The sequence below is a fragment of the Vitis riparia genome, chromosome 14, assembly GCF_004353265.1.
Source record: "Vitis riparia cultivar Riparia Gloire de Montpellier isolate 1030 chromosome 14, EGFV_Vit.rip_1.0, whole genome shotgun sequence".
NCBI lineage: Eukaryota > Viridiplantae > Streptophyta > Magnoliopsida > Vitales > Vitaceae > Vitis > Vitis riparia.
The window spans coordinates 19489605-19517582 of NC_048444.1; the positions used below are offsets into that span (position 1 = coordinate 19489605).

General features: G+C 34.9%; 1 protein-coding gene across 5 annotated transcripts; it reads right to left on the reverse strand.

The window, feature by feature from the left end:
• Window positions 1-7102: 7102 nt before the first annotated feature.
• LOC117929449 (tRNA N(3)-methylcytidine methyltransferase METTL6) lies at window positions 7103-26071 on the reverse strand. 5 transcript variants are annotated; one of them, XM_034849723.1, is made up of 8 exons: window positions 25748-26071; window positions 14112-14221; window positions 10475-10686; window positions 10299-10390; window positions 9564-9666; window positions 9338-9480; window positions 8664-8791; window positions 7103-7775 (listed from the first exon to the last, which is right to left on the reverse strand). In XM_034849723.1, exons 1-7 carry the CDS (start codon window positions 25940-25942, stop codon window positions 8693-8695), a joined length of 954 nt encoding a protein of 317 aa, XP_034705614.1. In that variant the 5' UTR covers window positions 25943-26071; the 3' UTR covers window positions 7103-7775; window positions 8664-8692. The 5 variants fall into 5 exon arrangements, with proteins under 5 accessions (XP_034705614.1, XP_034705616.1, XP_034705615.1 ...); XM_034849725.1 differs by having other exon boundaries at window positions 7103-7795; XM_034849724.1 differs by lacking the exon at window positions 7103-7775 and adding an exon at window positions 8164-8553.
• Window positions 26072-27978: the final 1907 nt, after the last annotated feature.

Consider the following 27978-nt stretch of genomic DNA (forward strand, 5'->3'; position numbering starts at 1 on the left):
TTTGGATCGATTGAAGACTTTGGATTGGATTTATGGGAAGATTGGAGCCTAGGGTTTCGGTTTTGGACTGCATTTTCTTTCTCCCATGCATCACAGTCAGGTGTTTCTCCATTTTCGCGCACTTAGGATTTCGATTGTGAGTGTTTTTCTCTCTACCAACCTCGTCTCCTTTGTTTCGATCTTTCTCATGGCTCCTAGGAGAGAGTCGACTGCCTCTAGGGCACAAGACAAGCGCCCAGCTGAGTCGCCTCAACCGGAGACTCGTCAAAAGGCGAAGTTTGACACCACCTTATTCAGCTCCGTGGAGGATTATCAACAGTACAAGCAAAAGTTTGCTCAAATGAAAGTAGTTCCAGAGAGAAATATCAATTTTTCCCAACTCCAACATTTCGGATTTGAGGGATTTTTCAGTATGATGGGTTGGTTGCTCTTGGTGACCGTTTCGGAGTTGATTTTCCCAACTCTGGTGTGAACATTTTATTCGAGGGCTACTTATGGCATTGGTGGCCCAATTATTTCCACTGTTACAATAGTCGAGATCCGTTTGGACCCGAAGAGCATCTATCGCATTTTCGATATTACTCCGATTGGACTCAAGGTGTACGAGTCCAAGATTTGGCCCATTGTGCTGGGATTCGAGCTTAAAAAGGTCGTTAAGAGGATTTGCGAACTTGCAAATGCCTAGGGGATAGGCAAACCATCGGCCCACAACTTGACCATGATTAGCAGAGTACTACACCACATGATTTGCTTTATCATGCTACCACGGGGCGAACACCAAGATGAAGTCTCCTATTATGAGGCATTCCTCATGGACTATATTATGACGGGCAGATGGATCCACTTGGGGTACCTGATGATGATGCACATGATCTCATGTTGCGAAAGCATGACCCGCGTATTCCCCTATGGTCGCTTCCTCACCAGAGTGTTCAAGGATGTTGGGATTGATTTGAGCAAAGAGGCGGAATTTGAGGTCCCCAGCAGTTATGACATTTATGATGATCTGTCGATGGGGTGGATGAAATTTGAGAAAGCCCCGATGGTTCTTAGGTTTGACAAGTAGAGAGACCACCAACACAGGCCCAGGAACATGGAAAGGCAAATCCCGAAGTAGAGAAGGAGGCTGAAATATGAGAGATGGAGGGTGGAGTAGACCCTTAGAGTGGCTATCAGTAGAGAGAGCCCGAGATTGACATTCCTCCACTCTAGTCAGAGGATGTTCATTTTGAGGCCACATTTTCTAAGTTGATGATGATTGAGCCGACTTATACAACAGGACCATATTCTCAGCCATCATTCATTGAGCCTCCTCACATAGAGATACCACCTCACGCTCCTGATCATTCGCCTTGGATGGATCTATCTGCTCAGATTAGCTCTCTAGGCACTCGTATGGAGGAACTTACTGTAGTGAGTGATACTTGGTTCTACTCCATGGAGAATCGCATGGATCAGTATCAGATTGGTTTCACCTCTCAGTTTGAGTATCTACAGTAAAGATTTGAGTGTATGGAGGCTCGTATGGATCAACATCAGGCTACGTTTGAGCATCTCCAGCAAATGATTGAGCACATGGAGGATCGCCTGGAGAGTCAACATGAGGAGATGATGGCTTACCTACGCTCCATGTTTCCACCTCCACCTCCTCAGCCTTGATTTCATAGAGACCCTCTTTGTTCATTTTTTATGTTGCCAAAAGGGGAAGATATTTAGGATCTAGGAGACTTACATGCATATCATTGTCATATCATTTGTTTGGATTGTATATATGATAGGCTTATATATTTCATGTACATTTGACTTATATATGATATGCCTTATGTTTCATGACTTACACTGTTTCCTATTGAAAATTTATTCTTACTAGCATGTCTTGATTATCTTGGTTTTAACTTCATAAATTTTGATTGATTGATCCATAATTGGTTTTAGGGGAAGATTCTTCTTCTTCTAGATAACCAAGGTTTGTCATCACAAAAAAATGGGAGATTGTTAGCCCAAGGGTTCTCCTAATCAGGTTTTGATGATAACAAACCATGGTTAAGTTACTAATTGGTTTGAATTGTAAAGAATCTCGGGTATTAATTTGGAAATTCATCAAAGTACCTAATGGATACAAAATCAAGACATTTGGAAGACCTTTAATCATAGGAAACAAATGTAAGATGAATGCATAGGTGCACTTAGGTTTTACATATCATTTCATGCATATTTGGAAAACTCGATTTATTCCTTAAAGTTGCAATTTCATTAAAACCCGAGTTTTATCAAATGCACCTTAGGAAAAACGTTTCAAAATTGGCATATTAATTTACCTAAAGACCTTACCTAAGTGTTAGAAGAGAAAAAAAAAAAAACAGAAAAATATAGGTTTTCGGGGCCAAAATATTGAACCGGTCGAGGCACTAGGCTAACCAGCTCAACCAGCCAGGGTATCGGTTCTTTTTGGCCGGTCAACCTCCGATTGAGGTCCGATCGAAGTCCGGTCGAAGCAACGGTAACCTGCCAAAGCATTAAATGCTCCAATGGCTAGTGAACCGGTCGACCCCCAACTCGATTAATTGAGGTTGCTTTTTTATTTTCTTTGCTCCCGAGGTTAGAAACCTATAAATAGATAGCTCTACTTCATTTATGATATATAAAACATCTGCATTTATTTGTCTACCCACTTATTCTTACCTTAAATGCTCTCACTTTTTTCTTGGTGCATTTAATCTTCACTTGCAAATCCTTTAGTGCACCTTTGTGATTAACTTTGATTTGTGTTTGAGCTATCATTGAGCTAGGTTGAGGGATTCATTCTTATAAAATTGAGTGCTAAAGTCTTCAAGTGAATTGAATCTTGAAGAGATTGTATAAGAGCCCATTGAAATCGGAATCCAAGTGTAAAGGAGATTAGAAGCTTGGTTGAAACTTCAAGTTAGTGGAACCCTCACTCGGTTAGGAGCTTGAGAAGAGTGGGCATAGGAAAGGAAGTATCGAACCACTATAAAATCTGAGTTTGATTTCTCTAACTCTATCTCTTTATATTTGCTTCTATTGTGCTTAAATTTGTTGTGTTCAAAAAGATTTTTTAAAAACCCAATTCACCCCATTTCTTGGGTGTTTTTCTCATTTAAGATTAGCATTTATTTTCTCAGTCTATTTCTTGGTTATTCATTCACTAAAAAAGGTTATAAATGTTACTATCCTATCACTAGGAAATTCTATGTTATCATGGATATAACCTTCTTTGAAACTCAATTGTAGCATTCAAAAACCAACATTCTAGGGGAGGATCTTGAACAAGAATGTAGTTTTTGGCAACTAGAGTTGTACCCATCTCAACCCTAGTCAAAGTCTAATACATCTGAGTCTATCCTACTTGAACCAGATCCATTCGAAAAAACACTTAGCATTCCACCAAGAACTCCATCACCTTTTAACCAACCTCACACACTACCTACAATGAACTTCAAGTTGCATGTTTATTCAAGGAAAAGAAAATCACAATAAGAGGAAAAACATCACACATTTTTTTAGTAGAACCATGAGTCCAAATCGAAACCAAACAGTCCAGGTAATATGATGTTCGAAGATTACCCTGATGATGCTACTAATGAGCTAAATGATCTTGATGTTCCTATTTCACTATGGAAGGGGGTTTGTTCTTGTACTCAACAACCTATTGCTCATTTTCTCTCTTATGATGGCTTGTCACCATGTTTTCGAGGCTTCATTGTAAATATCACCAACACCAAAATACTAAGAACCATTCAGGCAATTAGAAAACTTGAATAGAGAGCTACAATTGGTGACGAAACCAATGTCTTAAAGAAAAATGGTACTTGGGAACTTTCAGATCTTCCTAAAGAGAAGCAATCTGTAGAGTGCAAATGGATATTCAATGCCCAATACAAGCCAGATGGGAGTATTGATCGATACAAGGCAAGGTTGGTTGTTAAGGGGTTTACTCAAACCTATGGACTTAACTACCAGGAAACATTTGCTCTAGTAGCTAAGCTCAATATTGTTCATGTGTTGTTACCATTAGCTATAAATTGTGATTGCCCACTTTACCAACTAGATGTCAAAAATGCATTCCTTAATGGTGATTTAGAATATGAAGTATATATGGAGATTCCTCCTAAATTTGAGACATCAAGCAATTACAATAAAGTGTGTAAACTTCAAAAGTCACTATATGGACTCAACCAGTCACCAAAGGCATGGTTTGACAAGTTCATGAAGGTAGTTAAGAAGCAATGGTATCAACAAGGACAGGCTTATCACACTTTGTTTACCAAGCAGTCATCAAAAGGTAGGATAGTTATCCTTATTGTGTATGTTGATGACTTCATTTTGACAAGAGATTATCTAGAAGAGATGGCTAGTCTGAAGCAAGTCTCTGTCAAAGAATTTAAGGTTAAAAACCTAGGAAATTTAAAATATTTCCTACGTATGAAGGTTGTACAGACTAAGAAAGGGATCTTAGTCTCACAATGGAAGTATGTTGTATATTCTATATATCCCTTTCTTGTATTTTATATAAGGCATCAAGGAAATTTCAAAGTTTTCCTCTCTAAACTCCTGAAGTTTTAACTTATTAAATAAGATACTATCAAAATTTCAAAATTTTCATAAATTAGAATTTTCCTTATTACATTAGAATTTTTTAAAATAAATATTTTGAAAATTTTCATAAAAAATAATTTATGACTAAAATACATTACAAAAATGGTTTGAAAACTTAGTAATTTAATCATAAATAAATTTATGTGAAAGTGTAAATTCAAAAAAAAATTAAAATTAATTTTCAAAAAAATCTATTTTCATACACTATTTCAATTTAATAAATATTTTATCTTGAAATTAATATTTTCAAAGAAATTGATTTCCCATTAAATTACTAACTTTCCAAAACATTTTACTAATAACCTTAAAGATAAATTGTCCATTTTGAAAATTTTCAAAAATGATTTATTATTTGAATTGAAAACTAATGTAATAAGGAAATTTCTAAAATTTAAAATTTATTTTTCTTATTTCTACACCTTTCTATATATATATATATATATATATACTCTGTGTGTGTGTGTGTGTGTGTGTGTGTGTGTGTGTGTGTGTGTGTGTGTGTGTGTGTGTGTGTGTGTGTGTGTGTGTGTGTGTGTGTGTGTGTGTGTGTGTGTGTGTGTGTGTGTGTGTGTGTGTGTTTGTATAATGTGTAGAAACATAAAATTTGAAATTAAAATAATTTCTTATAGCCTTAGGATCCTATCACAAACCAAATATTTGGAATCGAGAATATTCCAAAATTTATCAAAATACACATATAACCAAAATTAGGGTTAGAGAAACAAAAACCCTAAGAATCCCCCCACCCAAAAAAAATAAAATTGTTGCCCTCATCAGTAGGAGCACTCAAGCCATCTTAAGGGGTGAACAAGTGCCCAAGCCACTTGAACGATGGTCTCAAGTCCTACTGTCTAGATTGATGGATTGAGGGATCCATTGGTTTTGTCAGTTTTTCTACCAAAATATTCACCCAAATTGGTTTTTCTTTATGAACATCCCTAAATGAATTGAAAACGTTGATTTCTTCTATTGGATCACCATAAATGGATCAAATTATAAAAAATTTCTATGCTCTCAAAACAAAGCTTACAACCTATCCATTGAAAGGAACAAATATCCTAATACTCCTTATAGAGTTTACAACCCAATATAGAGAAAAATAAAAACACAAACAACCATACATCCATTTAAGATCCATGAATTTAAAATAGATGATCCTTGCACATGCTAGCTATTAAAAACAAGTTCAATGCAATCCATTGATTAGGTTATCGGTAAGAGAAACTAGCCATTAGCATTCACAAGTGACCATTAAGATCCAACTAGTTAACCGATTAACCAATCGGTCAATCAATAGGTCAACTATTGACTATTTTTAGTTTCGCCCACCATTGCACTTTCTCACATATGTGATTGGCCGATTGACTTATCAATCACCCATACTAGGGTTATTTCTTTGCGTAGTTTCACACTCCCTTACAAAAAAATTTAAGACCCAAGTACCACTTTTGTGTAAATATGATAACTATTTTATTTTTTAAAAAAAATTTAAAAATGTTAGGTTTTCATCAATTTTGATAATAGAATCACTATATCTAATTTTTAAATTTAAAGGTCGTTTGCACGAATCGTTTGAATGAAAATATCTTTGAAAAAACATTAAGACCAAGATCTTTAGAAAAAGGCAAAATATCCTAATTTAGTGCACATTGACCTAATTTTACATTTAAGCCCTAAAAATTAATTTTGCTTGAGGCTGTTCTTGAAGAATGAAATATGTCTTTGACTTGGATTTTGTGCACCCAAAAGCAATATCTTTCAATCCCCATCCCCTTAACTAAACTCAAAAGAAAAGGTTAAATTATAATTTCTTACTTTATAACCATAAAAATTAGCTTATAAAATATCAAGATTAAGGTGATTTTTTTTTGGCTTTTTGCTGAAAGCAATTTGTTTTCAGAATTTAGATTGTTTGTTTTTCTATTTTTTTCATGACTTATTATAAAATATGTAACTTTTTCTAAATAAAAAATATATATATATTGATTTTTCTTTACTTTTTAATACTTAATAGAAATAAAATACTATAAAAACAAATAGTCTAATATTTAACACTAAGCATTAAGATTCTATTTAGAATTAAGTAAAAAAACAAACATCACCTAAGATATTAATTTGATTTTCTCTTGTACAATATTTATTTTGAACAAATTATATGAATAAAAACATTTTCTATCCATTAATGAAATCATTTCCCCAGAATGAATATATGTACATTAAATGAAATTGACTTATTCCTCACATGAATTTTTGTTAAGACTATGAAATCTCCTAAAATTATAATTTTTGCACTACATTTGATCAACTTTGCTGTATTATTTTTTTTTCTCAGGTTGACCTCTGGAACTCACCTTTTTTACTGTCCCACATTGCAAGCACAAATAATGTCAAGGAAGAATCATCAAGATAGCATTTATCCTTCCACTAAAACCTGATTTTAGGATTTATGGTTTGGTATTCAACTTATTTAGCACAAATGCTTGGATTGGACTTTAAGTTAAGTGCTATTACTTTGAATATTTTTCCCATTTGATTCATTATTTTCAGTATTCAGACAAAAATGACATGATCTACCTTAATGTCATTACATAAATTAGGAATAGGAATAGAACTACTGGTCTGAACCTGTAAAAACAAAATAAGAAACAGAGCAACTATATATTCCTATACGTTTCTGGGTTCTTTATCAAACACAAATCCATCATCTGCTTATTTCTCCAGAAGATGCTTTTAGCCCTACGGGACCCGAGCTCACGGTTCAAACTGTTTGCAGACTCTGCTTACCATGAAGAACCAGTTTTGTAATCTTTGCTTGTGGCTCCAAAAATATAACTAATGACAATGACAGTCATCTGACAGATGCTTTAACAGGCCTCTCATAGTTCGGTTACTCGTTTCTGTTCAGAGCTTCTCAAGGGGAGGCAACAGACGGGGTTTCCTGATTATGCATCTTGAAGATGATGTGGATCAAGAAGATTTCGAGCCCGTTTGGTAGTGATTTTAAGAAATGCTTTTAATATTTCTAATACTTGAAAAATTTTATCATTCAAGTGTTAAAAATGCTAGAAACACTTTATTGAATCACTTCCAAACCACAGGTTCAATACACAGCCAGGACGGGACCAGGATAACAAATGCACTTTCCTGAATTTCGAGTGCTGGGAAACAAACTTAATCACTGCATTAGATTCCCAAGAGATAAAAGAAAATGAAGAGAAAATTTACCACTATGCTTGGTTCTCTGAAAATTTAAGAAAAAGTGGAAGGGAAAAAAATATAAAGTAAATATAAACAAAAAGAAAAAATACTGAAAAATAAAAAATAGATTTAAAAATTCGTAAATTATTTTTATATACTATTTTAAACTCATTTTACTTATTTTGACTTTTTGATATAAGGATTAAATGACTTTTAAATTCATAAATTTCTAATTAATTTTAATTATATTTGATTTTCTTTTATATTTTCCATAATACAATCAAACATAAGAAAATCATCTGCCTTAGCATTTTACTTTTTAGGAACCACACATAACTTGCATGTCAATGATGAAGAAAAGAGGGCACTCTTTGCAGTTGAGTATTGGTAGTGAGGTGTTGGCGTTAGCCTTGACAGGGCAGCAGCTCAACCTTACAGCAGATGTACACACAAAGTCATGAACAACAGAGAGCTGAGGTGCCTTTTTGTTAAGGGGGGGAGGAGTAATGACGGTGAGGCGGGGTGGTGAGTGGTGGCAGGGTAGCAGGCCAAATGCACAGCGCGCGCACATGCACACACAAGAAAGAGAATCCAATCCCTGTCAGTTACAGAGAAAATTTTAGAGGCTCAAAGTATCTTCATTCCAGGTGTGGGGGGGTTGGGGTGCGGAAGAGAATTTTAGACTCAAACCCTGGTATTTCCATCCTTCACAATTCTATTTCATTCCTTTCACTAACCCTTTCCAACAATGAAACAAACCTAAATTAGTTGAGTATCATACATTCTTGAAAATTATTTTAGAAAAAAAAAAATCACAAAAGAGCAGGCATAATCTCTTCAAACCATACCTAAATGGAGAAAATTGTGAAGAATGACATCAAAAGGGTTTCTGAAATTTCCCATGAACCCACACTCTATGCATGCTCTTCCCATTTCGGCGATTTGTTGATTTGACACAGCAATATTCAAGCTCAAGCTGCAAGGTGTGTATTAACATCAGTAGGCAGTAGTGACAAAACATCAGTACTAATAAAATGAAAAACTTAAAAACAGTAGCAATTACATGTAACCCCCTAAAGTTCTTGTCTAGTTACTGAGAAAACCTTAGTGCGCCATTTATTTGCCCAGAAGTCTATGGAAAATAATGGAAGTATTGTAGCAATTGTGGCAGCCATCCATGGAAAAGTGGTTATAACATTTCTTTCTTTACTTTTTCATTCACTCAACAGCAACCGAATGGAGCGTATTGGAATATATTGTTCTCTCCAGAACCGCATTTTTTAATCACTTATCATTTACATCAAACTGGTAGTTGACATGGGAAATGCTATTATTCACAAATTCTCCACCTTGAATCATCTCTATGATGTGGCAATGGAACTTCTCAAATTAATGGAAGAGCAGTGGTTGTTTTATTTATTTGTTTTTTTTTATTTTTTTCCAGAAATGAAAGGTCATAGTGATAAGCCATGGCATTCAAGACAGAAAATACATATATTATTGCTATTAAAAGAATTAGTACCTCGGTGAAGCCTGAACCTGTGAAGAGATCTCTAACAGTATCCATACAGAAGAAATAAGAACGAGTTCCGTCAGAGCGCATGTACTCCCTGAAACCCACTCTTTTTTCTGGCTCAAATCGAAGCATAGTCATGTCATATAGGCCTGGGTTTCATCATAGAAATATCATCAGCAATAATCAAATATGTTACAGAACCAATGATACTGCCTCTTTTTCAGGCCATTACCATAATCCCTGAACAAGAGCAGGCCACCAGGCTTTAAAACAGAGAAGCACTCTCTTATAGCTGTTGGCATCCTGTGGAGTGGTACAGCTGATAGCGTGAATATCTGACAAATTATAGAACAATAGAAGCAAGTTCAGATATTCAATGTCGTTATCTTTCAATTCCGTTAAAATATAACTGAAGAAAATATGGAAATTCAGAGCTATAGAATAATCAAGTCGCATCCAAAAGACTAAAAGGAAACTGCCACATCCTTCATACAAGTCAGCCTTCCAATAGTGTGATGCCCACTTTTTGAGAGTATAATTTTGTATACTGAATGAAGCCTAAAAGAATAATTTTGTAAAATGAGTGAAACCTAAAAGATATCTAATCATACAGCAAAATTTTCAAAAAGAATGCAACACATTGAATATTTTTATTTTAAAGCATGAATATTTTTATTTTAAAGCAAATATGAAACCAAAATCTAAGTTACAAATCAAATGAAGAATCACCATATTTTTCCAAGCTTAACAAAAATTTAGGACCAAGTAATTAGAAACAAACCATAAAGGAGATAAATTTAGAGCAAAACAAGATGAAAAACAGAAGTAAAAGCAAAAACAAATAAACTCACAAAAATGCGATAGATGTAAAATAACATACACTAATTCAATTTCCATGTTTCCCATGGACATCTAAGCTCCCCATGCCTGTATTAAGAACATAATATGTGAAAAGAAAAGCACATACCAAAGTAACAAAATCAACTCCACCAATGCAACATTTACTTTCTCCCAATGAAGATAAATCATTTAAATTTGTCTCTTTTTTTTCTTTAACATCTGGAGAAGCAAACATAAACTGAGATTAAATTGCATACTTCACATGTATATGAGCATAAATGAGTGACTTGCAAAGTTAGCAACCTGAGATCTGATCATGCGGCTTTTGCAGAAAATTTCCTTGGCAAGAATCACAGGCCAACCACTTCGGAAACCCATTTATAGAAAAATCACAACGAAATGGATGGAATCGATCTGTAACTGAGCCCACATTGCTGGCATGTATCATCTCATTAGCCCTCTCAAGAGCCTCATTGCTACAATCACATGCATATATAATAATATTGTCTCTGCCACTGGAACAAAAGAAAATGAGATTTATAAACATAACAGTCCTAGGTTGGTAGCACGACTTGGAGCAGGAAAAAATGGTTTCCAAATTTCTTATGTAATATTTGACTTGGAGGGTGATAAAAGATGCCAACTTGTCAAAAGATCTGGCAATAATTCTTTTCCAGTCAAACAAATGTGACCCAAGTTTATCCCATTATTCACTAATTCAAAGTATAAATACCATTTTGCAAAAAGTTTCCAATTGTATAAAAATATAAAATAAAAACTAGAATTAATATATGATCATCAAAATTGAAAATATATTTTTGCATTATGATTAATTTTTCTATGACCACTAAATTTAAAACTTTTTCCAAATCATCTAAAATAATTCCAGCATTTCCAAGTACATATGATAAGGAGTAATTCTTGAATCAGACAAATTTCCTACGCTAAATGACAGCCATTCGATCTAACAGTAATAATTTCAATAATTACTGATAACCATAGGAAAAAGGGATTGGATTGAGCAAAATGTTCCATACCACACTTATTTTATCAGCTTTGAAGGTGTTTCATTGACCCCCTTAATAAAAGACTGGAAAGCCGTACTCTCAAGCATTCTACAAATCTCTTATGTTCATATCTGGGGATTGCCACATTCAGTGGTGAAGTTCAATTTGCCTCTTTTCTTGGTACTTTGGGCCAGTATGGGATTGTGGGTATTTTGGCAAATGATGAGGCTTAGGTCATCTTTAATTGCTCTTTGCTTGCTGGATGGGGTGATAGACTGTACGCTGAAAAATGGCCCTTTAAACGGAGAGAGCACTTGGAATATGGAGACAAAATGTTGAAAGGGATCCTTTTAGAATCAATTCAATAAATAATCACAGATCTGAAGAATCCTGGAGATATAATTTAATGCGGATACTTGAGCTAGTGGGGATGATGATGAATCTTGTTTGGATTCTGAAATCAGTAAACAGAAAAGCAGATATCCAAGCCAACTGAGAAACCTCTATTTTAGAGAAATTTAAGGGACATTTTTATCCTCTTTAGAGCTTTATGACTTATATTTAATCATTTTGGGTTTTTCCCATCCTATTTGAGGACACTGTATCTACCTATTATTAATTTCTGATATGCAGTACATGTCTTCCTCTTCCTACCAGTGACAGGTGTGCCAGACATTTGCATACAATGATTTATGTCCATAAATGATTGACACTATCTGGATGCTTATGAAAGAGTCCACCCTTAATTACTCTAAAAAATATGAGGAAGAAGTGCATTTTTTTTTCAAAAAATACATGAAACCTATTTTGAAGTGATCACTTTTGTCACTATTTTTATTCTTTAGGGTTCTTCCACATGCATGGCAAACTAAGACAAGTATAAGAATATATGTGCAATAAAATACAAGAATAGATTTTGGGAGTATGTCCGACACTTGCTTGTGTTGTAATGCAACAAGATTGTTCAAGTCCACAAACCATAGATCCTAAATTATGTTGCAGATAATATTATTGAAGTAGTATGTGATGCAGTGTTGTCAAAGTTGAAGGCAATGTCAAGGCGATAGGCGATAAAATTCATTTTAGCCTAAGGTGAAAAGCAAAAAACAAGGCGATAGCTTGACTATATAGTAAGGCGATAAAATATATATATTCACCTATTTGATACTTCAACAATCAACACTATTAATTTTTTATCCCCCAAGATGTCTTATAAAATTCACAAAATAGTAATATTTATTCAACGTGTTAAATATTACACTCCACATCATAAGAAACATCATATTGTTTAGATAAATTTATCCTATCCAAATGCATTTTCTAATTTTCCAGACATCTAAAAATCAAAATAAAAAAACAAAATGAGAGAATGGACATCCTAGAGAAGCTTTGGGCATCAGCATTATAGTCATCATTGAAATTAAAATTGTCATTACTTCCATCAAGACTAGATCGAGTCCTCCATCTCATTATCACTATAATTGATAATATAATATTTCATCTCATACTTTGTTTAATCTAATGTTAGATTGAATTAAATTACAATCTAAATTATTTAATCTTAACCCATGGTCAAAGGTGGTCACCTCTATGCCTTGCATTTTATCCTAAGGCGACCAGCTAAGCGTCGCCTCTCTAAAGCCGCCTTGCATGGGTCTTTAAGAGTTGACTTTTATCTACCTCACTTAGCCTGGTGGCCTAGACAACTTAGATAATTGTCTTTGATAACACTATTCCTGTCGAATCCCAATTACAATTTTAACTCATTATTTGATTTTCCCAATTATTTACAAAGACATTAAGGAGCAGGTGTAGCTTTGTAATATACGGTGCTCTTGGTATTCTTCATGTGTACATGAGGTATATACCCTTTTTGTTAAGTGCTTTTTAACACATTTTGCTTTCACATACAACTCCATAATACTCGCATATGGAGAGACACGTAGGTGCACACAAATCCATAGATAAAATAGGAAAAAAAAAAAAAAAACAACAACAAATAAATTCCTTTGGGCTTAATAAAGTAGGGAAATAAACATGCTGTAAGGATTGAACACATGACGTCTCGCTAAACAAGGCTCTGATACCATATTAGATAACCAATTTTCCTAAAAGGTTAAGCTTTTAAGATTTAAGCCCACAATGTATCAAGTGTAATTTACCTTATTAAACTCACATACAAGCCTAAAAAAAAGCCTACCATAAGGCGGGGTGTTAGGATTTTTGGCCAAGTGTAAGTTAAAATGATGTGCATAGTTGGCCCATTGCTTAACAGCTTAAACTTTTTCATTTGTGGTTAGCTTAACACCTCTCCATGTAGATACACTACATTACAATTTGGGAACAAAAGGAAACAAAGAGTAGAGTATCAAAAACACTATTAACTTTAGGTGTGTGAGCATGCGTGTTTGAGAGTCAGGATGAACTTCCACTTGTCTACAAATTATGCTTACACCTCTTCACAACATTGAGTAGAGTCATGTTTTGCTAAGCCAGCCATTGATCAAGATCTTTATTTTAAGAACCTAGGAGAACAAAATATCCCTCCCATGCTTGAAACACAAAGTTGGATAGGAGACTTAAGGGGATTACCATCCATATAATGCCTTAAATTGGAGGTTTATTTTAATTTCCTATAAAAAGAAATCAGGTTCAAGGATTGAATGGCAAGCAAAATATGGCCAACATGATTTTTGGCATGAATGAGGACATTCTAGCCAAGGTAGGCATCACAAACTGAGGAGTTCACAAGTAATATTATTGAGGATGTAATAAGAAGTTCTACAGGAGTTGTAATTTCATCCTAATTGTGTACATAACCATGGATATATCAAGGTAAAAATTATCTAGATAAAATTAATTAAAGGACTCAAGACTGAGAACCTCTGCAACACCACCAATTTAGTTTAAAGTAGGATGAGTCCTGAGATTACCGTAATATTGGAAGAGCAGTGCTGCCATTACCACATCCTACCTCCAAAACAATGGAATATTCATCACAAGAAAGTAGTTCTGGAAATTCCTTCAATAAGTATCGTCTCTCCTGCAACCAAAAATTTAAAACTTAGCCAAAAGGATATGAAACAAATAAACCATCATAAAAAGCTCATGAAGGGCCTAAATGTGGACTTCGCTGCATAATTCTGACAACCAAGCAGCCACAACTCAGGCAAATCAGAAAGGGAAAAAAAAGTTCATTTCTTTAAACATTAATCAAATTTCAAGATGAAATATATGCGATAAAATAAATGAAAGCTGAAATTTTCAAACACTGAGGTGTACAACATCTCTTTCTATGATTTCTAAACAATTTGAAAGTGAAGTGGACAGAACTTTCTAAAAGAGCATTCCCTTGCAGATTGCCCTCTTAATCTTTCATCCTTATCCAAGATACATGCCCAGAGTGGGGAAAGTTAGATTTGCGTTGAATTAACAGGTGACTCATTTCTTCAGCTTTTGTTGGTAGTAAGCAGGATGTGCCTCAGTGTACACAATAATATCTGAGTTCAGAATCTTCTCTTTTGACATTTAAAAGAATTTACAAGCCACTAAAACTTGTACATGATTTGATACTTTTTAACTATTCAATAAATTGCTCAGAAAATACTTGAAGAAGAAGTTAGTCAATTCTAGAATAATGTGAGGTTTCAGAATTCTAATAAAGGAGACAACATTAGTTCTGAATTAATTCTAATGTTTCTCTCCTCTGTAGTCTTTATTATTCTCCCTTATTAGTCTGAGGTGAGTTCTCCTTAAAGCAGTCAAAGAGCACTTGCTTGGCTGGCATGACAATTTTGTGGGACTGAAATGCAAAAAGTTGTGGAGAACAGCTACTTTATGCTTATTTTGGTGTGTTTGGAAAAGAGCGGGAATAGGACTTCTGAAGGTGTTGAGATGTTGGAATTAGCATTCAATGAGCACTTCCTCATAACTTTTTTCTTTAGATCAAGGGAAGATGGTTGGGAGAGATCATATTCCTAATTTCCTCTCTTCTGGATTTCGTTAATTTTTCAGATAAGCAGGCTGCATTCTGGCCTGTTGCAATTTCTCTCTTTTGAGTTGTCTTTGGGTGTGCTTTTTGTACTCCCTAGGTCTCCCCCCTCTCTCTTTTTTTCTGTTAGGTGTTTATCTATAATATTCTATTTGCCAAAAACAGAGAAATGGAAAAAAGAAGAGAGGAAGGGTCTAGGTATACCCTGCCTTCATAACACTAAGTTGTAGTTATGGTTAACAGTTCAGATTTTTAATTTGGCCTATGGTATAATAAATCTTTTGAGTAGGTTTTGGATGGAGGTCAGATGGGTGTCTAGACCTACAAAACTGGAAGCTGAAGATTTTGGTATGATAGGTAGCCCCCACTCAAATTGCCTTAATTTCTTCCAACAAAAACCTTTTTGATCAGAAACAACCATTTCATTGCATTGCAATGGTAAATACAAAGAAGGATGAGAAATCCTCCTAAGACATACAAAATCACCTATACATAGTCTGATAAAAAAGACGAATAAGTGTATACTAGTTCAAATCAAAAAGGCAAATCTATCTGTTCACACCAAATGGTTAAGAGCAATGCTAGCTACAATTCACAAGGGTATAAAATCTCCTACAAAAAAAACCAAACGTCCATCTGTATATTTTGCTAACACATCTGCCATATGATTACATAAGGAGCCTAAAAGAAGAAACATCCCAACTCTAAAGAAATATTAATAATTTGATGCAACCACCCATCACACTTCCACAGTCCTCTTTCTTTCTTATTCATCCATGATATGACAAAAGCAAAATCTCCTAGTAAGAGTTTAGAGAAGCTCAAAGCTTTCCCTTGCAATAACCCTCCCAAAAGGACAAGAATCTTTGCCTCAACAGCTAAATCTTGACCTGCAAAGGGAATTGTGCCAAAGTAGTCCCTAAGCAACCCACCAATCCTTATCTATCCTAGGTCAGCCAAAGAATACCCATCAAAATTTAGCTTAACAAAAACCATTGGAGGTGGTAACCATTCAAAAAGTATCTCCTCAGTCAACCTTATGATTCTACAAACTAGATTCCAATCTAGCAAAATGAGGCTTAAAGAAGTCCTTCCTCAAGTAAGTCCCAAAAAACCTCTAAAAGATATAATCAACATAGCCTCCACCACTAGGGTAGAAACCCAATTATTCCCCACAAGTTTGAACATCCTACACCATGCAAAGATGGTAGTCCAACAAAAATCTTCAGCTCTGAACTCCTTCACTTAACCAACTTGTCTTACATTATTTGGCAGCTCTAGGAATCTAACTTTTTAAACTCCAAGGCCCTCTCTTTCCTCGAGAAACCCAAGAAAGATCAATCGTCAAGTCCCCTTCTGCTAGAAAATTGTTGAAGCCTAAAGTCCTCACATCAATCAAGCCCTCTAGTAATGGTAAGGTTTTGCTTCTATGGTTAAACCAAAACTACATGATCTAGCAAAAGGTTTAACCATGCTACAACAACGATCCTTTAAAATTCCATCAGCCCCCATTCTTCCCAAAGTCCTAAAGAACAACCATCAAGATAAAAGCATAAGTTAGCCAAATGAAGAGGGGTTTCCACAAAGCTCTATGCTAATCTCTCCTACTTTCCCTATACATATCTCGCTAGTCCATCATAATCAACTTAAAGAGAATGTCCTAAACCATAATAGAAATTTGAGACATTTTCCAACAAATTTTAGACTTAAATTCAATCAAGTCAATCTTCCATCTCTCCATAATACATGCCTCTGCCACACGTGTGTCTCCTCTACAAGTCTATATTACTATACATGACTCCTAAAAAAAGCCATTATCATGTAGACAACCATATGTACTCCACTAGAGACCTTTTTGAAATATTCGACTCTATTCAAAAGGCTTATCGCACACAACATTAAATTTTTATGTCTGTTGCACGATATAAATCTTATCATGGCTCTCAAGTCTCCAAGTTTTTCAAGAACTCTCCACCATAGTTCTCAATGAATCCTTCAACCTTGGATTTTTCATAATCTTTCACTATGGTTTCTATACAAATTTATTATGCAATAACAATAATGTAACAACCCAAGATTTTTTTTTTTAATAAATACAAAAAGGGTAAACTTCCCTAATTTTTATAGCCGATTAAATTCACCTTAAATCATAAATTTGACAACTTTAAAATATTAAATATCTAACATTACTTCAAGTAAATTTGATATAAATAGGAAATCAAGTGTAATAGTTAATCAACTTAATTGAAGTATTTCAGGGGATACTTGATACACTCAGAGGAATGTCGAGATTTTAAGAGCATGATTGTTATTCTTGTGTCAGCTAAGGATGTTTTTATCACTTCATGAAGATAAGGAGGGAATAGGAATAAACTTACAAACACTTCAAAAGTATATAAGGCTAAATAGGAGAGCAATTCACCATTTTTTTTTTCTTCTTCTCCTCTTTTCCTTGGGAATTTGTTGAGAAGAATGGCATGGAAGATGGTTGTAAACATCGAGAAGTAGAGACTTTCCATCTCTACTTAGAGAAAACATTAGAGGTAACAATCTTGTTTTATATTTTTCTACTTTCTCTTCTTCATCATCTCTTTATTTGGAAACTTCAAGTACTTCTAATCATTGTTCCTGTGTTTTTCAGACTATTTAGTTGTTGCAAAAGTGAAAGAAAGCGTTAAAGTCAACATAGAAACGAAATTTTATGTCCAAAAGCATGTGTGGTTGTAAAAGTATTCTCATTACTTGGAACAAACGCACAAGGGAAGGGTTAAAACTTTATTTTACTCAAATTATAGGCTATTTGGTAACCCAGAAAGTGAAGGAAAATATTTGGTTCTAAGCTTTAATTCATATATAATTGTTGGGACGTATATGGGAATGAACTCCTATAGTGTTGCTACTTAAGGGAATTTTGGCTATGCCTTTTCAACTCACAATGGGTGATCTCCAAGTTATTGCAACATTAGAGAGACCCAAATCGAAGCTCAATCATCTCTAATGCAATAGATTCAAGTTGGGTTGATGGAGATAATTCCATGGAAAGAAGAAAATTCTCATGAAGGAGGAATATTTGGTATTCTGACCAACATGGGTTCTTTAAATTTTTGGGATCTTTTGAAAAAATATTAGACCCCAAGTTTTTTGTTTTTTTATTTTTTATTTTTATTTTGTGTGTGTGTGTGTGTGTGTGTGTGTAAAATCGTAGACTAGATAACAAGTCTAACCATATACATTTCGTTACGTTTGGACAACGTTAGCCCCATAAGAAAATTCTGGATAAGTTGAGGAACATCAATGAAAGGTCAGCTCAGATAATTTTGGACTAATCACATTTCTCAAAATTCTGGGATTTTTTGGAAGGATATTAGAACTCCTATTTATTTTATAAGATATTACAATCTCTAAGGAATCCAACCCTTTAAGTGCCATCTCATTTGGACACCTATAGAAAAGTAAAAAAAAATCAAACATATTGATTTTTTTTTTGATCAATAAGTATAAGATTGTATTGCAAAGAGGCGCTAAAGAAGCGACCCACCAAATTACAGTATAAAGGGACTTACCCCCTTACAAAAGGGCCCAAACATCAAAGGACAAGGTAGAACAAAAAAACCTCTCCCTTAACGCATACACACCCAATCTATATAATCTATTAAGGTCGAAGGACCATCTTTTATCCACACTTTGGATTCCGACCACAAAAAATACACAAAAGATGCTTTCAGCCTTTGAATGGACAGCTCACAATCCTCAAAAGCAATTGAATTTCTAGCCTTCCAAATAACCCAAAACAAGCAAAACGGTCCCATTTGCCACGCCACCTTCCTTTTCTTTCCCACAAAAGACCCCCTCCACCCTAAAAGGGTTTCCTTGACCGACCGGGGGAAAACCCACGAAACACCAAAAAAGGAAAGAAACATCATCCATACTTCCCTCGTTTTTTCACAATGGATAAGAAGGTGATCAATTGTCTCCTCACTCTTATGGCAAAGAAAACATCTATTTGCCATAACCCAACCTCTCTTTTGCAAGCAATCCAAGGTTAGAACTCTCCCCCAAGAAGCCTCCCACGCAAAAAAGCTCAATTTGGGCTGCACACAAGAATTCCATATAATTTTTGAAGGGAAAAAAGCAAGAGACCCCGGCTGCATAGTCCTATACAAAGATTTCACCGAGAAGTCCCCATTCTTTGATGCCATCCACTTCACCTTATCCTCCTCCTCCCCCCTAACCTTCTTCCCTTCCAAGCAACGAAATAGCCTTTCCACTTCTTCCAACTCCCAATCGTTGAAAGGTCTATTGAAACAAGGGTTCCAACTTCCCCCCCATTCCCCCTCGGCTGTCCACGCTTCATTTACCCACGCCTCTTTGTTCGAAGCTAAAGCAAATAACGAAGGAAAAGCCTCGCTCAAAGGGATGGTTTCACACCATTTATCTTTCCAAAACTTCACTTTCTCACCATCACCCACCACAAAGCCAACAAAAGGGGTCACTTGAGTCTCATTTTACTTATTGCCTTCCACAACCCAAACATATTGATGAAAACAGGGTGATTTGATTGAGACAATTTTGAACCACTTATGTATCTCAAAATTTTGGGACGTTTTGACCAACGATCTTAACCCCTAGAAATTTTTACATGTTACTACACTCAAAAAAAAAAAAAAAAAACCCAAGAGTTCAATCTTAATTGATTTTAAATTTGTTCGCATAGAAAAAGAATTTGGTAAATATTAGTAGGTTTTTAGCATTGTGTGCTGAGACAGTTTTGGATTCCAGGAATTTTGATTTTATTTGAATTTATTATGGGTCTATAAGTTAATTTTATAATTTTCTAAACTCGCCATAGAGCAAATCTAAAGAGTTTCACAATTTTTGGAACTCGTTTGGTTTATGAGAAAAATCGAAAAAGTGAGTGGCATTTCAGTATGCTCTATTGTCGGCAAATCTAGAACCAATTCAAGTTAAGGCTTATTTGGTAATTGTCACACTCACAAATCCTGCTACAAATTTTGTTGTGATTGTGCAACGCCTAAGTCTCTACTTAGCCAACCTTTTTCCTAATCCTGATCAGGGAACAACAAAGGAAAAGCCAACACAACCCATACGAGGACAGCTTCCCAACTTGTTTTATTTCTCAACAAATAAACAAGATTACAACATTTTTATAAGTGTCGAGCACTTATGTTGCTTGCCTAAGTCAAAGAATCAAGTTCCCACACCAACGTTCTCTCTTTGATCCTTCAAAGGCAATGGAAGATCCTATTTATATCTAAGGCAACATCCCTATGCTTTAATTCAAATTCAAGCATCAACCTATTTGAATTCAAAATGGCAGCTGGAGTGGTTATATAACTCCCATAATCACCCAGTTGATCACACCCCTTCAGCCTTGAGGTGCCTCTTCATGCCTCCACTCAGCCCCACTTGACAAGTCTCTGATCTAATGCCTTCCTCAAACCCATTGGTTGCCATGCAACCAGCCAAACGCCCCTTTTGATGGAGTAAGCCTAAAAGCCACATCTAGCCCGCCTCGTTGCATGTCAACCCTCATCAATATCTTGCCTTGGCTGGTGTATGCAAGTCAACCTACATATGCATGCTCAGCCTGTCTCTGCATATCAACCCAGTTGATGCATTAGTGCACCTTAACCCACAACGTAATGCACATGCTTCAGGCCATATCCTTGTGCCCCTGACACATCAGTGTTATTGTCCATGTCTAGGCACCAATGGAACGACCCTTGCAAGGCCTAACCATGTCTTGCATGTGACAAGAGTCGATGTGTCATGCCCCACACACTCTTGTCTCGTGTCAGCCATGCACCGTCATGTCTGAATCAGCCTACCTTGGTACATCATTGAGCCATGTCTGAGTCAGCCTACCTTGGTGCAGCACTGAGCCATGACTAAGTGAGCCCACCTTGATGCAGCACCCAGTCATGTCTGAGTCGGCCTACCTTGGTGCAGCACCAAGGCATATCTAAGTAACAAGATTCACAACTAACTAGCATAAGGCCCTCTATAAGGGATTCTAAAGAGGCCATGTTGAAGAATCCATTTAGAACAGTAGTGGATGATTCAAAATCATGGTAAATTCATCTTATGTAAGGTTGAACATAAAAACCATGAAGGGATTTGGAATGCATAAGAAGATTGCAAAAGATAATTAAGCTAAAGATGGAATGACTTCCTCTTTTCTTGGCATATGACACATGGACTATATACCAATGTTTTAAAAACCGGACCGGACCGGCCGGTTCAACCGGTTGAACCGTCGACCGGTCACGTTTCCGGTCCGGTTCACTCTATTGAATCGCTTGGCTATTGGACCGGACACGAACCGCCTGAACCGGCGGTCAGACCGGTGACCAGGTCAAACCGGACGGTTCCAAACGAACCGAACAGTTCAAATTAGCCCCAAATTTGAAATTTTGCAAGAAGGGCCCATTGGATTTAATTGATTTGTACCAAAGCCGATGCTGGGCCTTGTCTTATGACAAAGCCCACACACCCAACCCAACCACATTTTGGGCTGAGTCTTGAGCCTATTAATCGTGGTCATTCCTATGCCCTGAGGATGCCTTTTTATAGGAGTCATTTGCATCCTGATTCCTCTCATATTCCGATGTGGGATTGCTAACATTATCAATGAAAAAATTATATAACAAATATCCACCATGAGAGCTTGAACCTGGGACCTCCGGTACACTACCCTCCCTAAGAGGCCACTCGGCTATACGCATTTAGTTATCTACCATGCCAAACTAAATAATATATTTTAGATTTAAAATTTTTTTATAATATTAAATAAAAATAATATAATATTTTAAAAATTATAAAATTAGTTTAAATTTTCAAATATGTTCACATTTAAATATTATACATATTTCATCTAATAAAATTTAAAATTTTAATTTGATAATATCAAAGATATAAAATAATATTATGGATTTTTAATTTATTCATATATATTTTAAATTTTTTATAATTATTTTTAATTTTAATAATATATATAAAAAAAATTACATATTTATGACGTCACCGGTTCGACCGCGGTTCGACCACCGGTCCGACCGGTGAACCGTGAACCGGTAACTTTTCCGGTTCGATGACCGGTCCGGTTCTGAAAACATTGTTATATACTCAATTGATGATAATACGTCTTGTACACTTCTAAGATCATGGAAAGTAGAAAAAGGGGAACAATGTTTTTAAAGTCTACACACAGTAAGCTTTGCCAGTATGCAGCAGAGATGCACAATCTAAAAAGTTTCCAGGTGGAATACGCTGATAGACCATATTATTAGTGGCTTATTGAAGTAGTAATGTGCACCAATGGAGGCATGAATGGAGGAGACATGTATAATGAATGCATGTATCATGGAAAAATAAAAGATTAACTTGATGGAAATTGAGTGAAGATAACAATTGATGGAAAACCCTCATATTCCCTATTTGGTTCAACCATTAATTTCATTTTAGTAGACATATTGTAGAAGGAGAATTCTTGTTTTGTCACCTTCTTATAAAAAATAAAAAATTAAATAAAATAAAAAGTTCCCTTGTTGAATGGAAAAAGGTATTAGAGATATCTCTACAAATATGCTAGGTCAAAAAGACAAACTTATAAGATAGACATGAGTCTATGGAGTCTACTAAGTACATAGAAAAAGAGAGAGATGGTTGACACTCAATGGAGCAAGGAAACACGGTTTAAAGCTCGAATTTAGAAAGTAGATACTAGGAGCAGGAAAATATGCAATTGTTTTTTTATCTATGTTTATGTTTCTTTATGATATTCTATATGACATATCTTGGATACTTGTTTCTCATCAATGGATGTAGGCCTAATTGATCAAACTATGTTAGAACATTGAGTCTCTTTAGGCATGGATTGATGCACACACGTAGAGGCGTGATTAGTTCCACAAATCTCACTGCACTGACCATCGTTTGTCTTTACTATTATTGCATTACAAATTGATAAACTTCCCACAGACATAATCAAACCATCACAACAAAAAAATTAATAATGCATATAAAATCCAAGAAACCCTAGAAATAATGTCCCATCCTACTAGAGTGTCAACCATAGACACTTGTAATAACACTATATGCTAGAAAGAGTTACTTTTTCTGTACAACCTTCACAATCAATTACCCAAGAAAGCTTCAATTTTAGCAGAAATCCTCCCTAGAACCAAGTCACCCTCCTTTTTAGTTCTAAAAACCTGACATCAACTTACTAAATGATCTCTCTTCCCTTCCCAAAATCAACCATAGGAATCACACTAGGTTTTCTTAAACCTCGGGACTATCCAAATTGAAATCTTGAAGATAGACAAGTAGTACATAAAGATGTAGTTTAGATAAGATCAGGGTTTATTTTACCTTCTAACGACAAAAAAACTGAAAGGAATAAGGAAAGAGATAGATCGGTAGATAGATAGATAGATGGATAGAGAGAGAGAGAGAGAGAGAGAGAAAGAGAGAGAGAGAGTCAACCTTTTCTGCCATCCAACCTCCTAGTGACTCTTCCAATTAAAGCATTCCTAAAGGGGGGAGCTCTATGATTTCTCCCTGAAGTGAGATACAGATAAAATAGAGGCCAAAAGCCAGTGGCACATTTGGTGAGCAAAGTATACTAAGATGAACCCAATCCACATTATAACTTTCTTTTTTCAAAGTTGATCATAAGACCTAACATATGAGAGAAAAAGCTGAGAGGGGAAGTCTAACATTATGGACTTCATGGGTATTGGGTCCTTAAGAAAAAGTAGCATTATCCTCAAATTGAAAGTGCAGTATCCTAAAACTAAACCTCCTGATCTCAAAAACCCTGGTAATATCTCTAGCTTCAGCCAACATCATTATTTAACTAAAAACATCTACTTTTTGTGAATAAAAATGGAGATAAAGGATCTCCCCACCTAAGATCACAAGAGGGTTTCTCTGTATCCAACTGAAAGACCGCCTCTTTAATTTCTTGGCCAAAGTGGGATGCTTTAACCGATCTGCACTATTTGTAGAAATGAAAGAGAAGCTAAATCCTCAATTCTCCAAATTTCAGCATATGATCTAGCATATAGGTGACGGTGAAAACTTAAGAATTCCTCAAAAAAGTGGTCCTTGTCAACAAACACCAACTGGTCCACTGCCTGAATGGATTTAATCAAATCTTTTGTTTTTTCTACCACTAGTCAATATGTGGGAGAGTTTGAAATTGCAATCACCTGTCCTAACCTATTTTCTACTTGATATTCATCTCCAACTCACATCTTTTTTCAATGACATCTCCTCTAGCTCCATTGTCCTTGCAACTCTAAGGACTCTGAGACTACCCATTAAAAGGCCCACCCATCTAAGGAGTTAAAATTCCTATCTCCTTAGAAAGGATGCTTTTCTCTCACCTAACTCTCTAAAAGTGACTTTGCTCCAAATTTGCAGCCCATAATTTCAGTGTATCTACCATTACTTTCTCTCTATCATTCCTTACTATCTAGCATTCCTTCTCAGGATCACTTAAAATTGGGACGATGAAGCCACATATTCCCAGAATATCACAACACTAGCTCCTAAGTAATTCAATCGGCTTAAAGCTTACCACTATCTGAAAATGATCAGAAAAAGATCTTGGAAAACATTCTAGAATTATTGGAAAATTTGGAATCTCATTCATTTGAAAACAAAATTTGATCAAGTCTTTTTACAAACTAGTGATTCTTGAATTTTACCAAGTTAATAATGCATTCTTTAGTGTGGGGTTAACATTACTCCATGATCTAATAAAATTATCAAATCCCATCATGTTGGGAGTAAGCTCCAAGCCCCTAAGATTTCTCTGGGCCACTTCTAAAAATGTCACACTCTAAACCCCTGAAAAGCCATTTTCTGAGAATGTCATATTAAGCTTGCCCCATGATTTTCCACCCATGTTCCTTTCCTTTTGTCAATTGCAAACCAAAATAACAGGGTAGAGAAAAGTTTAAAAATTTTCCTTCCTTTCTCTTCACCTTCCTACATGGAGTGTATGAGGTAGCAGTTAAATGCTTATTAACTATATATAAACTAATAGATAAAGATCTCTAGAAATTATCTTCTCTGTTTTCTTTTTTCTTTTTCTTTTTTCACTCCTTAAAATTCAGGAACGGGCTAATTCCCCAGAATTTACAGAAAGTTATGTTGTACCCAGTTAGAAGCTAAAAAAAGGAGCAAAAAGAAATTGCAAGATAAGCCACAGATCAATGTCAAATCATCATGACGTGAAATGAGAAACAGAAGGGGAAAAAAAAAAAGCTATATTGCAACATTAGCGAAACCTATGTCCTGGAATAACTACATCATCTCTGTGTTAAGAAAACAGATGAAAAGAACTGAAATTCCCAATTTGGTATCAAAAGGATTCTGTTTCCCCAATCCCGTCATTGTTTTCATCTTTCTGGCTTTCCAAAAACCAAAGCCAGCGAAGAAACAGCAGAAAGACGCAAAAATTTCTTTTGTTTTTTCTGTAAGCAGAGAGAAGAAAATAGAGAACTATAAGAAGGATAAAAGAAAGAGGAGGAAGATTATAAAGACCTTGAAGAATCTGCCAGTGGAATGACGAATGTGAAATTGATTCCATGCTTGTGAGTCTTGGGAAGGAGAGGGTAGAGAAGGGGAGTTGGAATCAAATGTTTGGAAATGGTAGGAAAGAGAGGGATTGGACTCCACCTCCTCTTTCAGTTTCTCCCACTCAAAATCCTTGGAGAAGTATTCCGCTTCCTTCCCCATCTTCCACCAATTTTCCTAGGGTTTGGCTGAATTTTCAGTTTGTACCATCTCCACCATCTACTTATTTAAGTTTCAGTGCACAATGTTGTTAGATTCGAGAGAATCTAAGAAAAAGGAGACATAGGAGTGTTTGGTTGTTGTTTTTTGGCAAACTGTTTTCAAGAATAGTTTTTAGTATTTTTCATAAACAAAATTACTTTGTTTTTTAGTATTTTCAGAAACAAAATTACATTGGGACGGATTCTGTTAAACAATTTTTGTTCTAAGAAAAAAACATGCTTCGTTGAGTTAAAAAAACTTTTTTTCAAAACAAGAAAAACAAAATACGTGTTTGAAAATTATTGTTGTTTTTATTTTTAAATTAGTGTTTAATTCAATTAACTTAATATTATAAGTATATAAATAATTTTTAAATTCACACTTTACACTTCATTTAAATTAAAAACATTATTTTATTTTTAAATTTATTTGCACCAATTATAATTTTTTAATCAAATGATTACTTTGTAAGCATACCTAATTTATATTTGATTTCTATAATATTTTTATTTGTACATGTAAACTCCTTAATCATTTTGAAAACATTTATTTTAATCATAAATAAATCATAGTAACACATGTTTTCATTAAAAAAAAAAATCATTTAACATAAATAAGAACTACAAGTACTTATGATACTAACATCACATTTTAATACAATATGTTAAAGTTTCAAATTTTATAGATGATAATTTTTTAGATAATATATACATTCACTTAGCAATAATTAAAATAAGAAGAAGAAATATGATAAATAATAATAATAATAAAAAATAAAAAAAACACACACACACACAACGATGTTATACCCACAACAACCAATAAGTAGAAGACGACTTTGAGGATTTGTTGTAGGCATTGAGCATCGTAAGTTGGCAACTAGTTGCTGAAATTGTCGTGGATCATACTCATCAACTCATATAAAAGCAGTGAGGATATTCCTACAATACATAAATTGTTAACAAGAATAAAATATGATGTGTGTATTTCATTAATATCAATTTATTTTCATGTGATAACTAAATATACTTACATGATATAATGGACAATGATAAAACCAACGACCATTATTCTTTTGTGTTTTTAACATGAAAACACACATACATCCACAAATAACACATGGGTCTTTTGTACATTCTACTTTTACAATTATAAGTCAAATTTATAAGCAACATTGAACCATTGGAAATTACAACACACATCACATAACACTATCGACAACTAGTTAAGAACTCATAATAAATTCTAACATATAATTGAAGTATCAACAAATATTTAGAATTAAAAACAATACAAGTTATAGATTGACATTGATATATTTGCCCATATTGCTTGAGCAATTTGATCTCTACAAGGTGCCATAGTTGTTGCACTCTCATATGATAAATCAATTGAGTGTCTTGTGCTACCTATACTCTCTTCTTCACCTTGGATTGAAAGGGGCTTCTACCTCATATTCTCTAAATAATTGATCATTTGGGTCGATAGACGAATCCAATTATGAAGGGTACAACATGCAACAACAATTGATGATTGGTTTCTTGGCTTATAACAAGGCATCATCCTTAATATTGAAAATTGTGTCCTCAAAATAGCAAAGTACCTTTCAATAATATTTTGAAGGGATGAATGTCTATAATTAAAAAATTCCTTATACTTGACAGGTTGATTACATTTACCTCAATATTTATGTAAATGATATCACTCACCTTGATATGGTAGTAGAAATCCAGATGTACAAAGATAACCAAAATCAAACCAAGGAAATTGGACTTTTGGTCCAATCAATGCATTCAAAAAGACGTGCGCATCGGTCATTGTTTCTTCCCAACCGGAATAAACAAATGTGAACATCATGTCAAAATTACATGTGCACATAACATTTTGTGTTATAACTAATTTTCTTCTCCTAAAACTGGTTTGTCTATCAGTTGGGACCCATGCACTAATATGAGTGCCATCAATTGCACCGATGCAGTCCTACAACAAAAATATTT

What these genes read in the sequence shown, in the direction of transcription:
- LOC117929449 (XM_034849723.1), bottom strand. Translation starts at nt 25,942, where the DNA reads ATGGGGAAGGAAGCGGAATACTTCTCCAAGGATTTTGAGTGGGAGAAA. An exon ending in CCACTGGCAGATTCTTCAAG is followed by an intron (nt 14,222 to 25,747) that starts GTCTTTATAATC and finishes TTTTGGTTGCAG; the next exon opens with GAGAGACGATACTTATTGAA. An exon ending in GCTCTTGTTCAGGGATTATG is followed by an intron (nt 9,481 to 9,563) that starts GTAATGGCCTGA and finishes GATGAAACCCAG; the next exon opens with GCCTATATGACATGACTATG.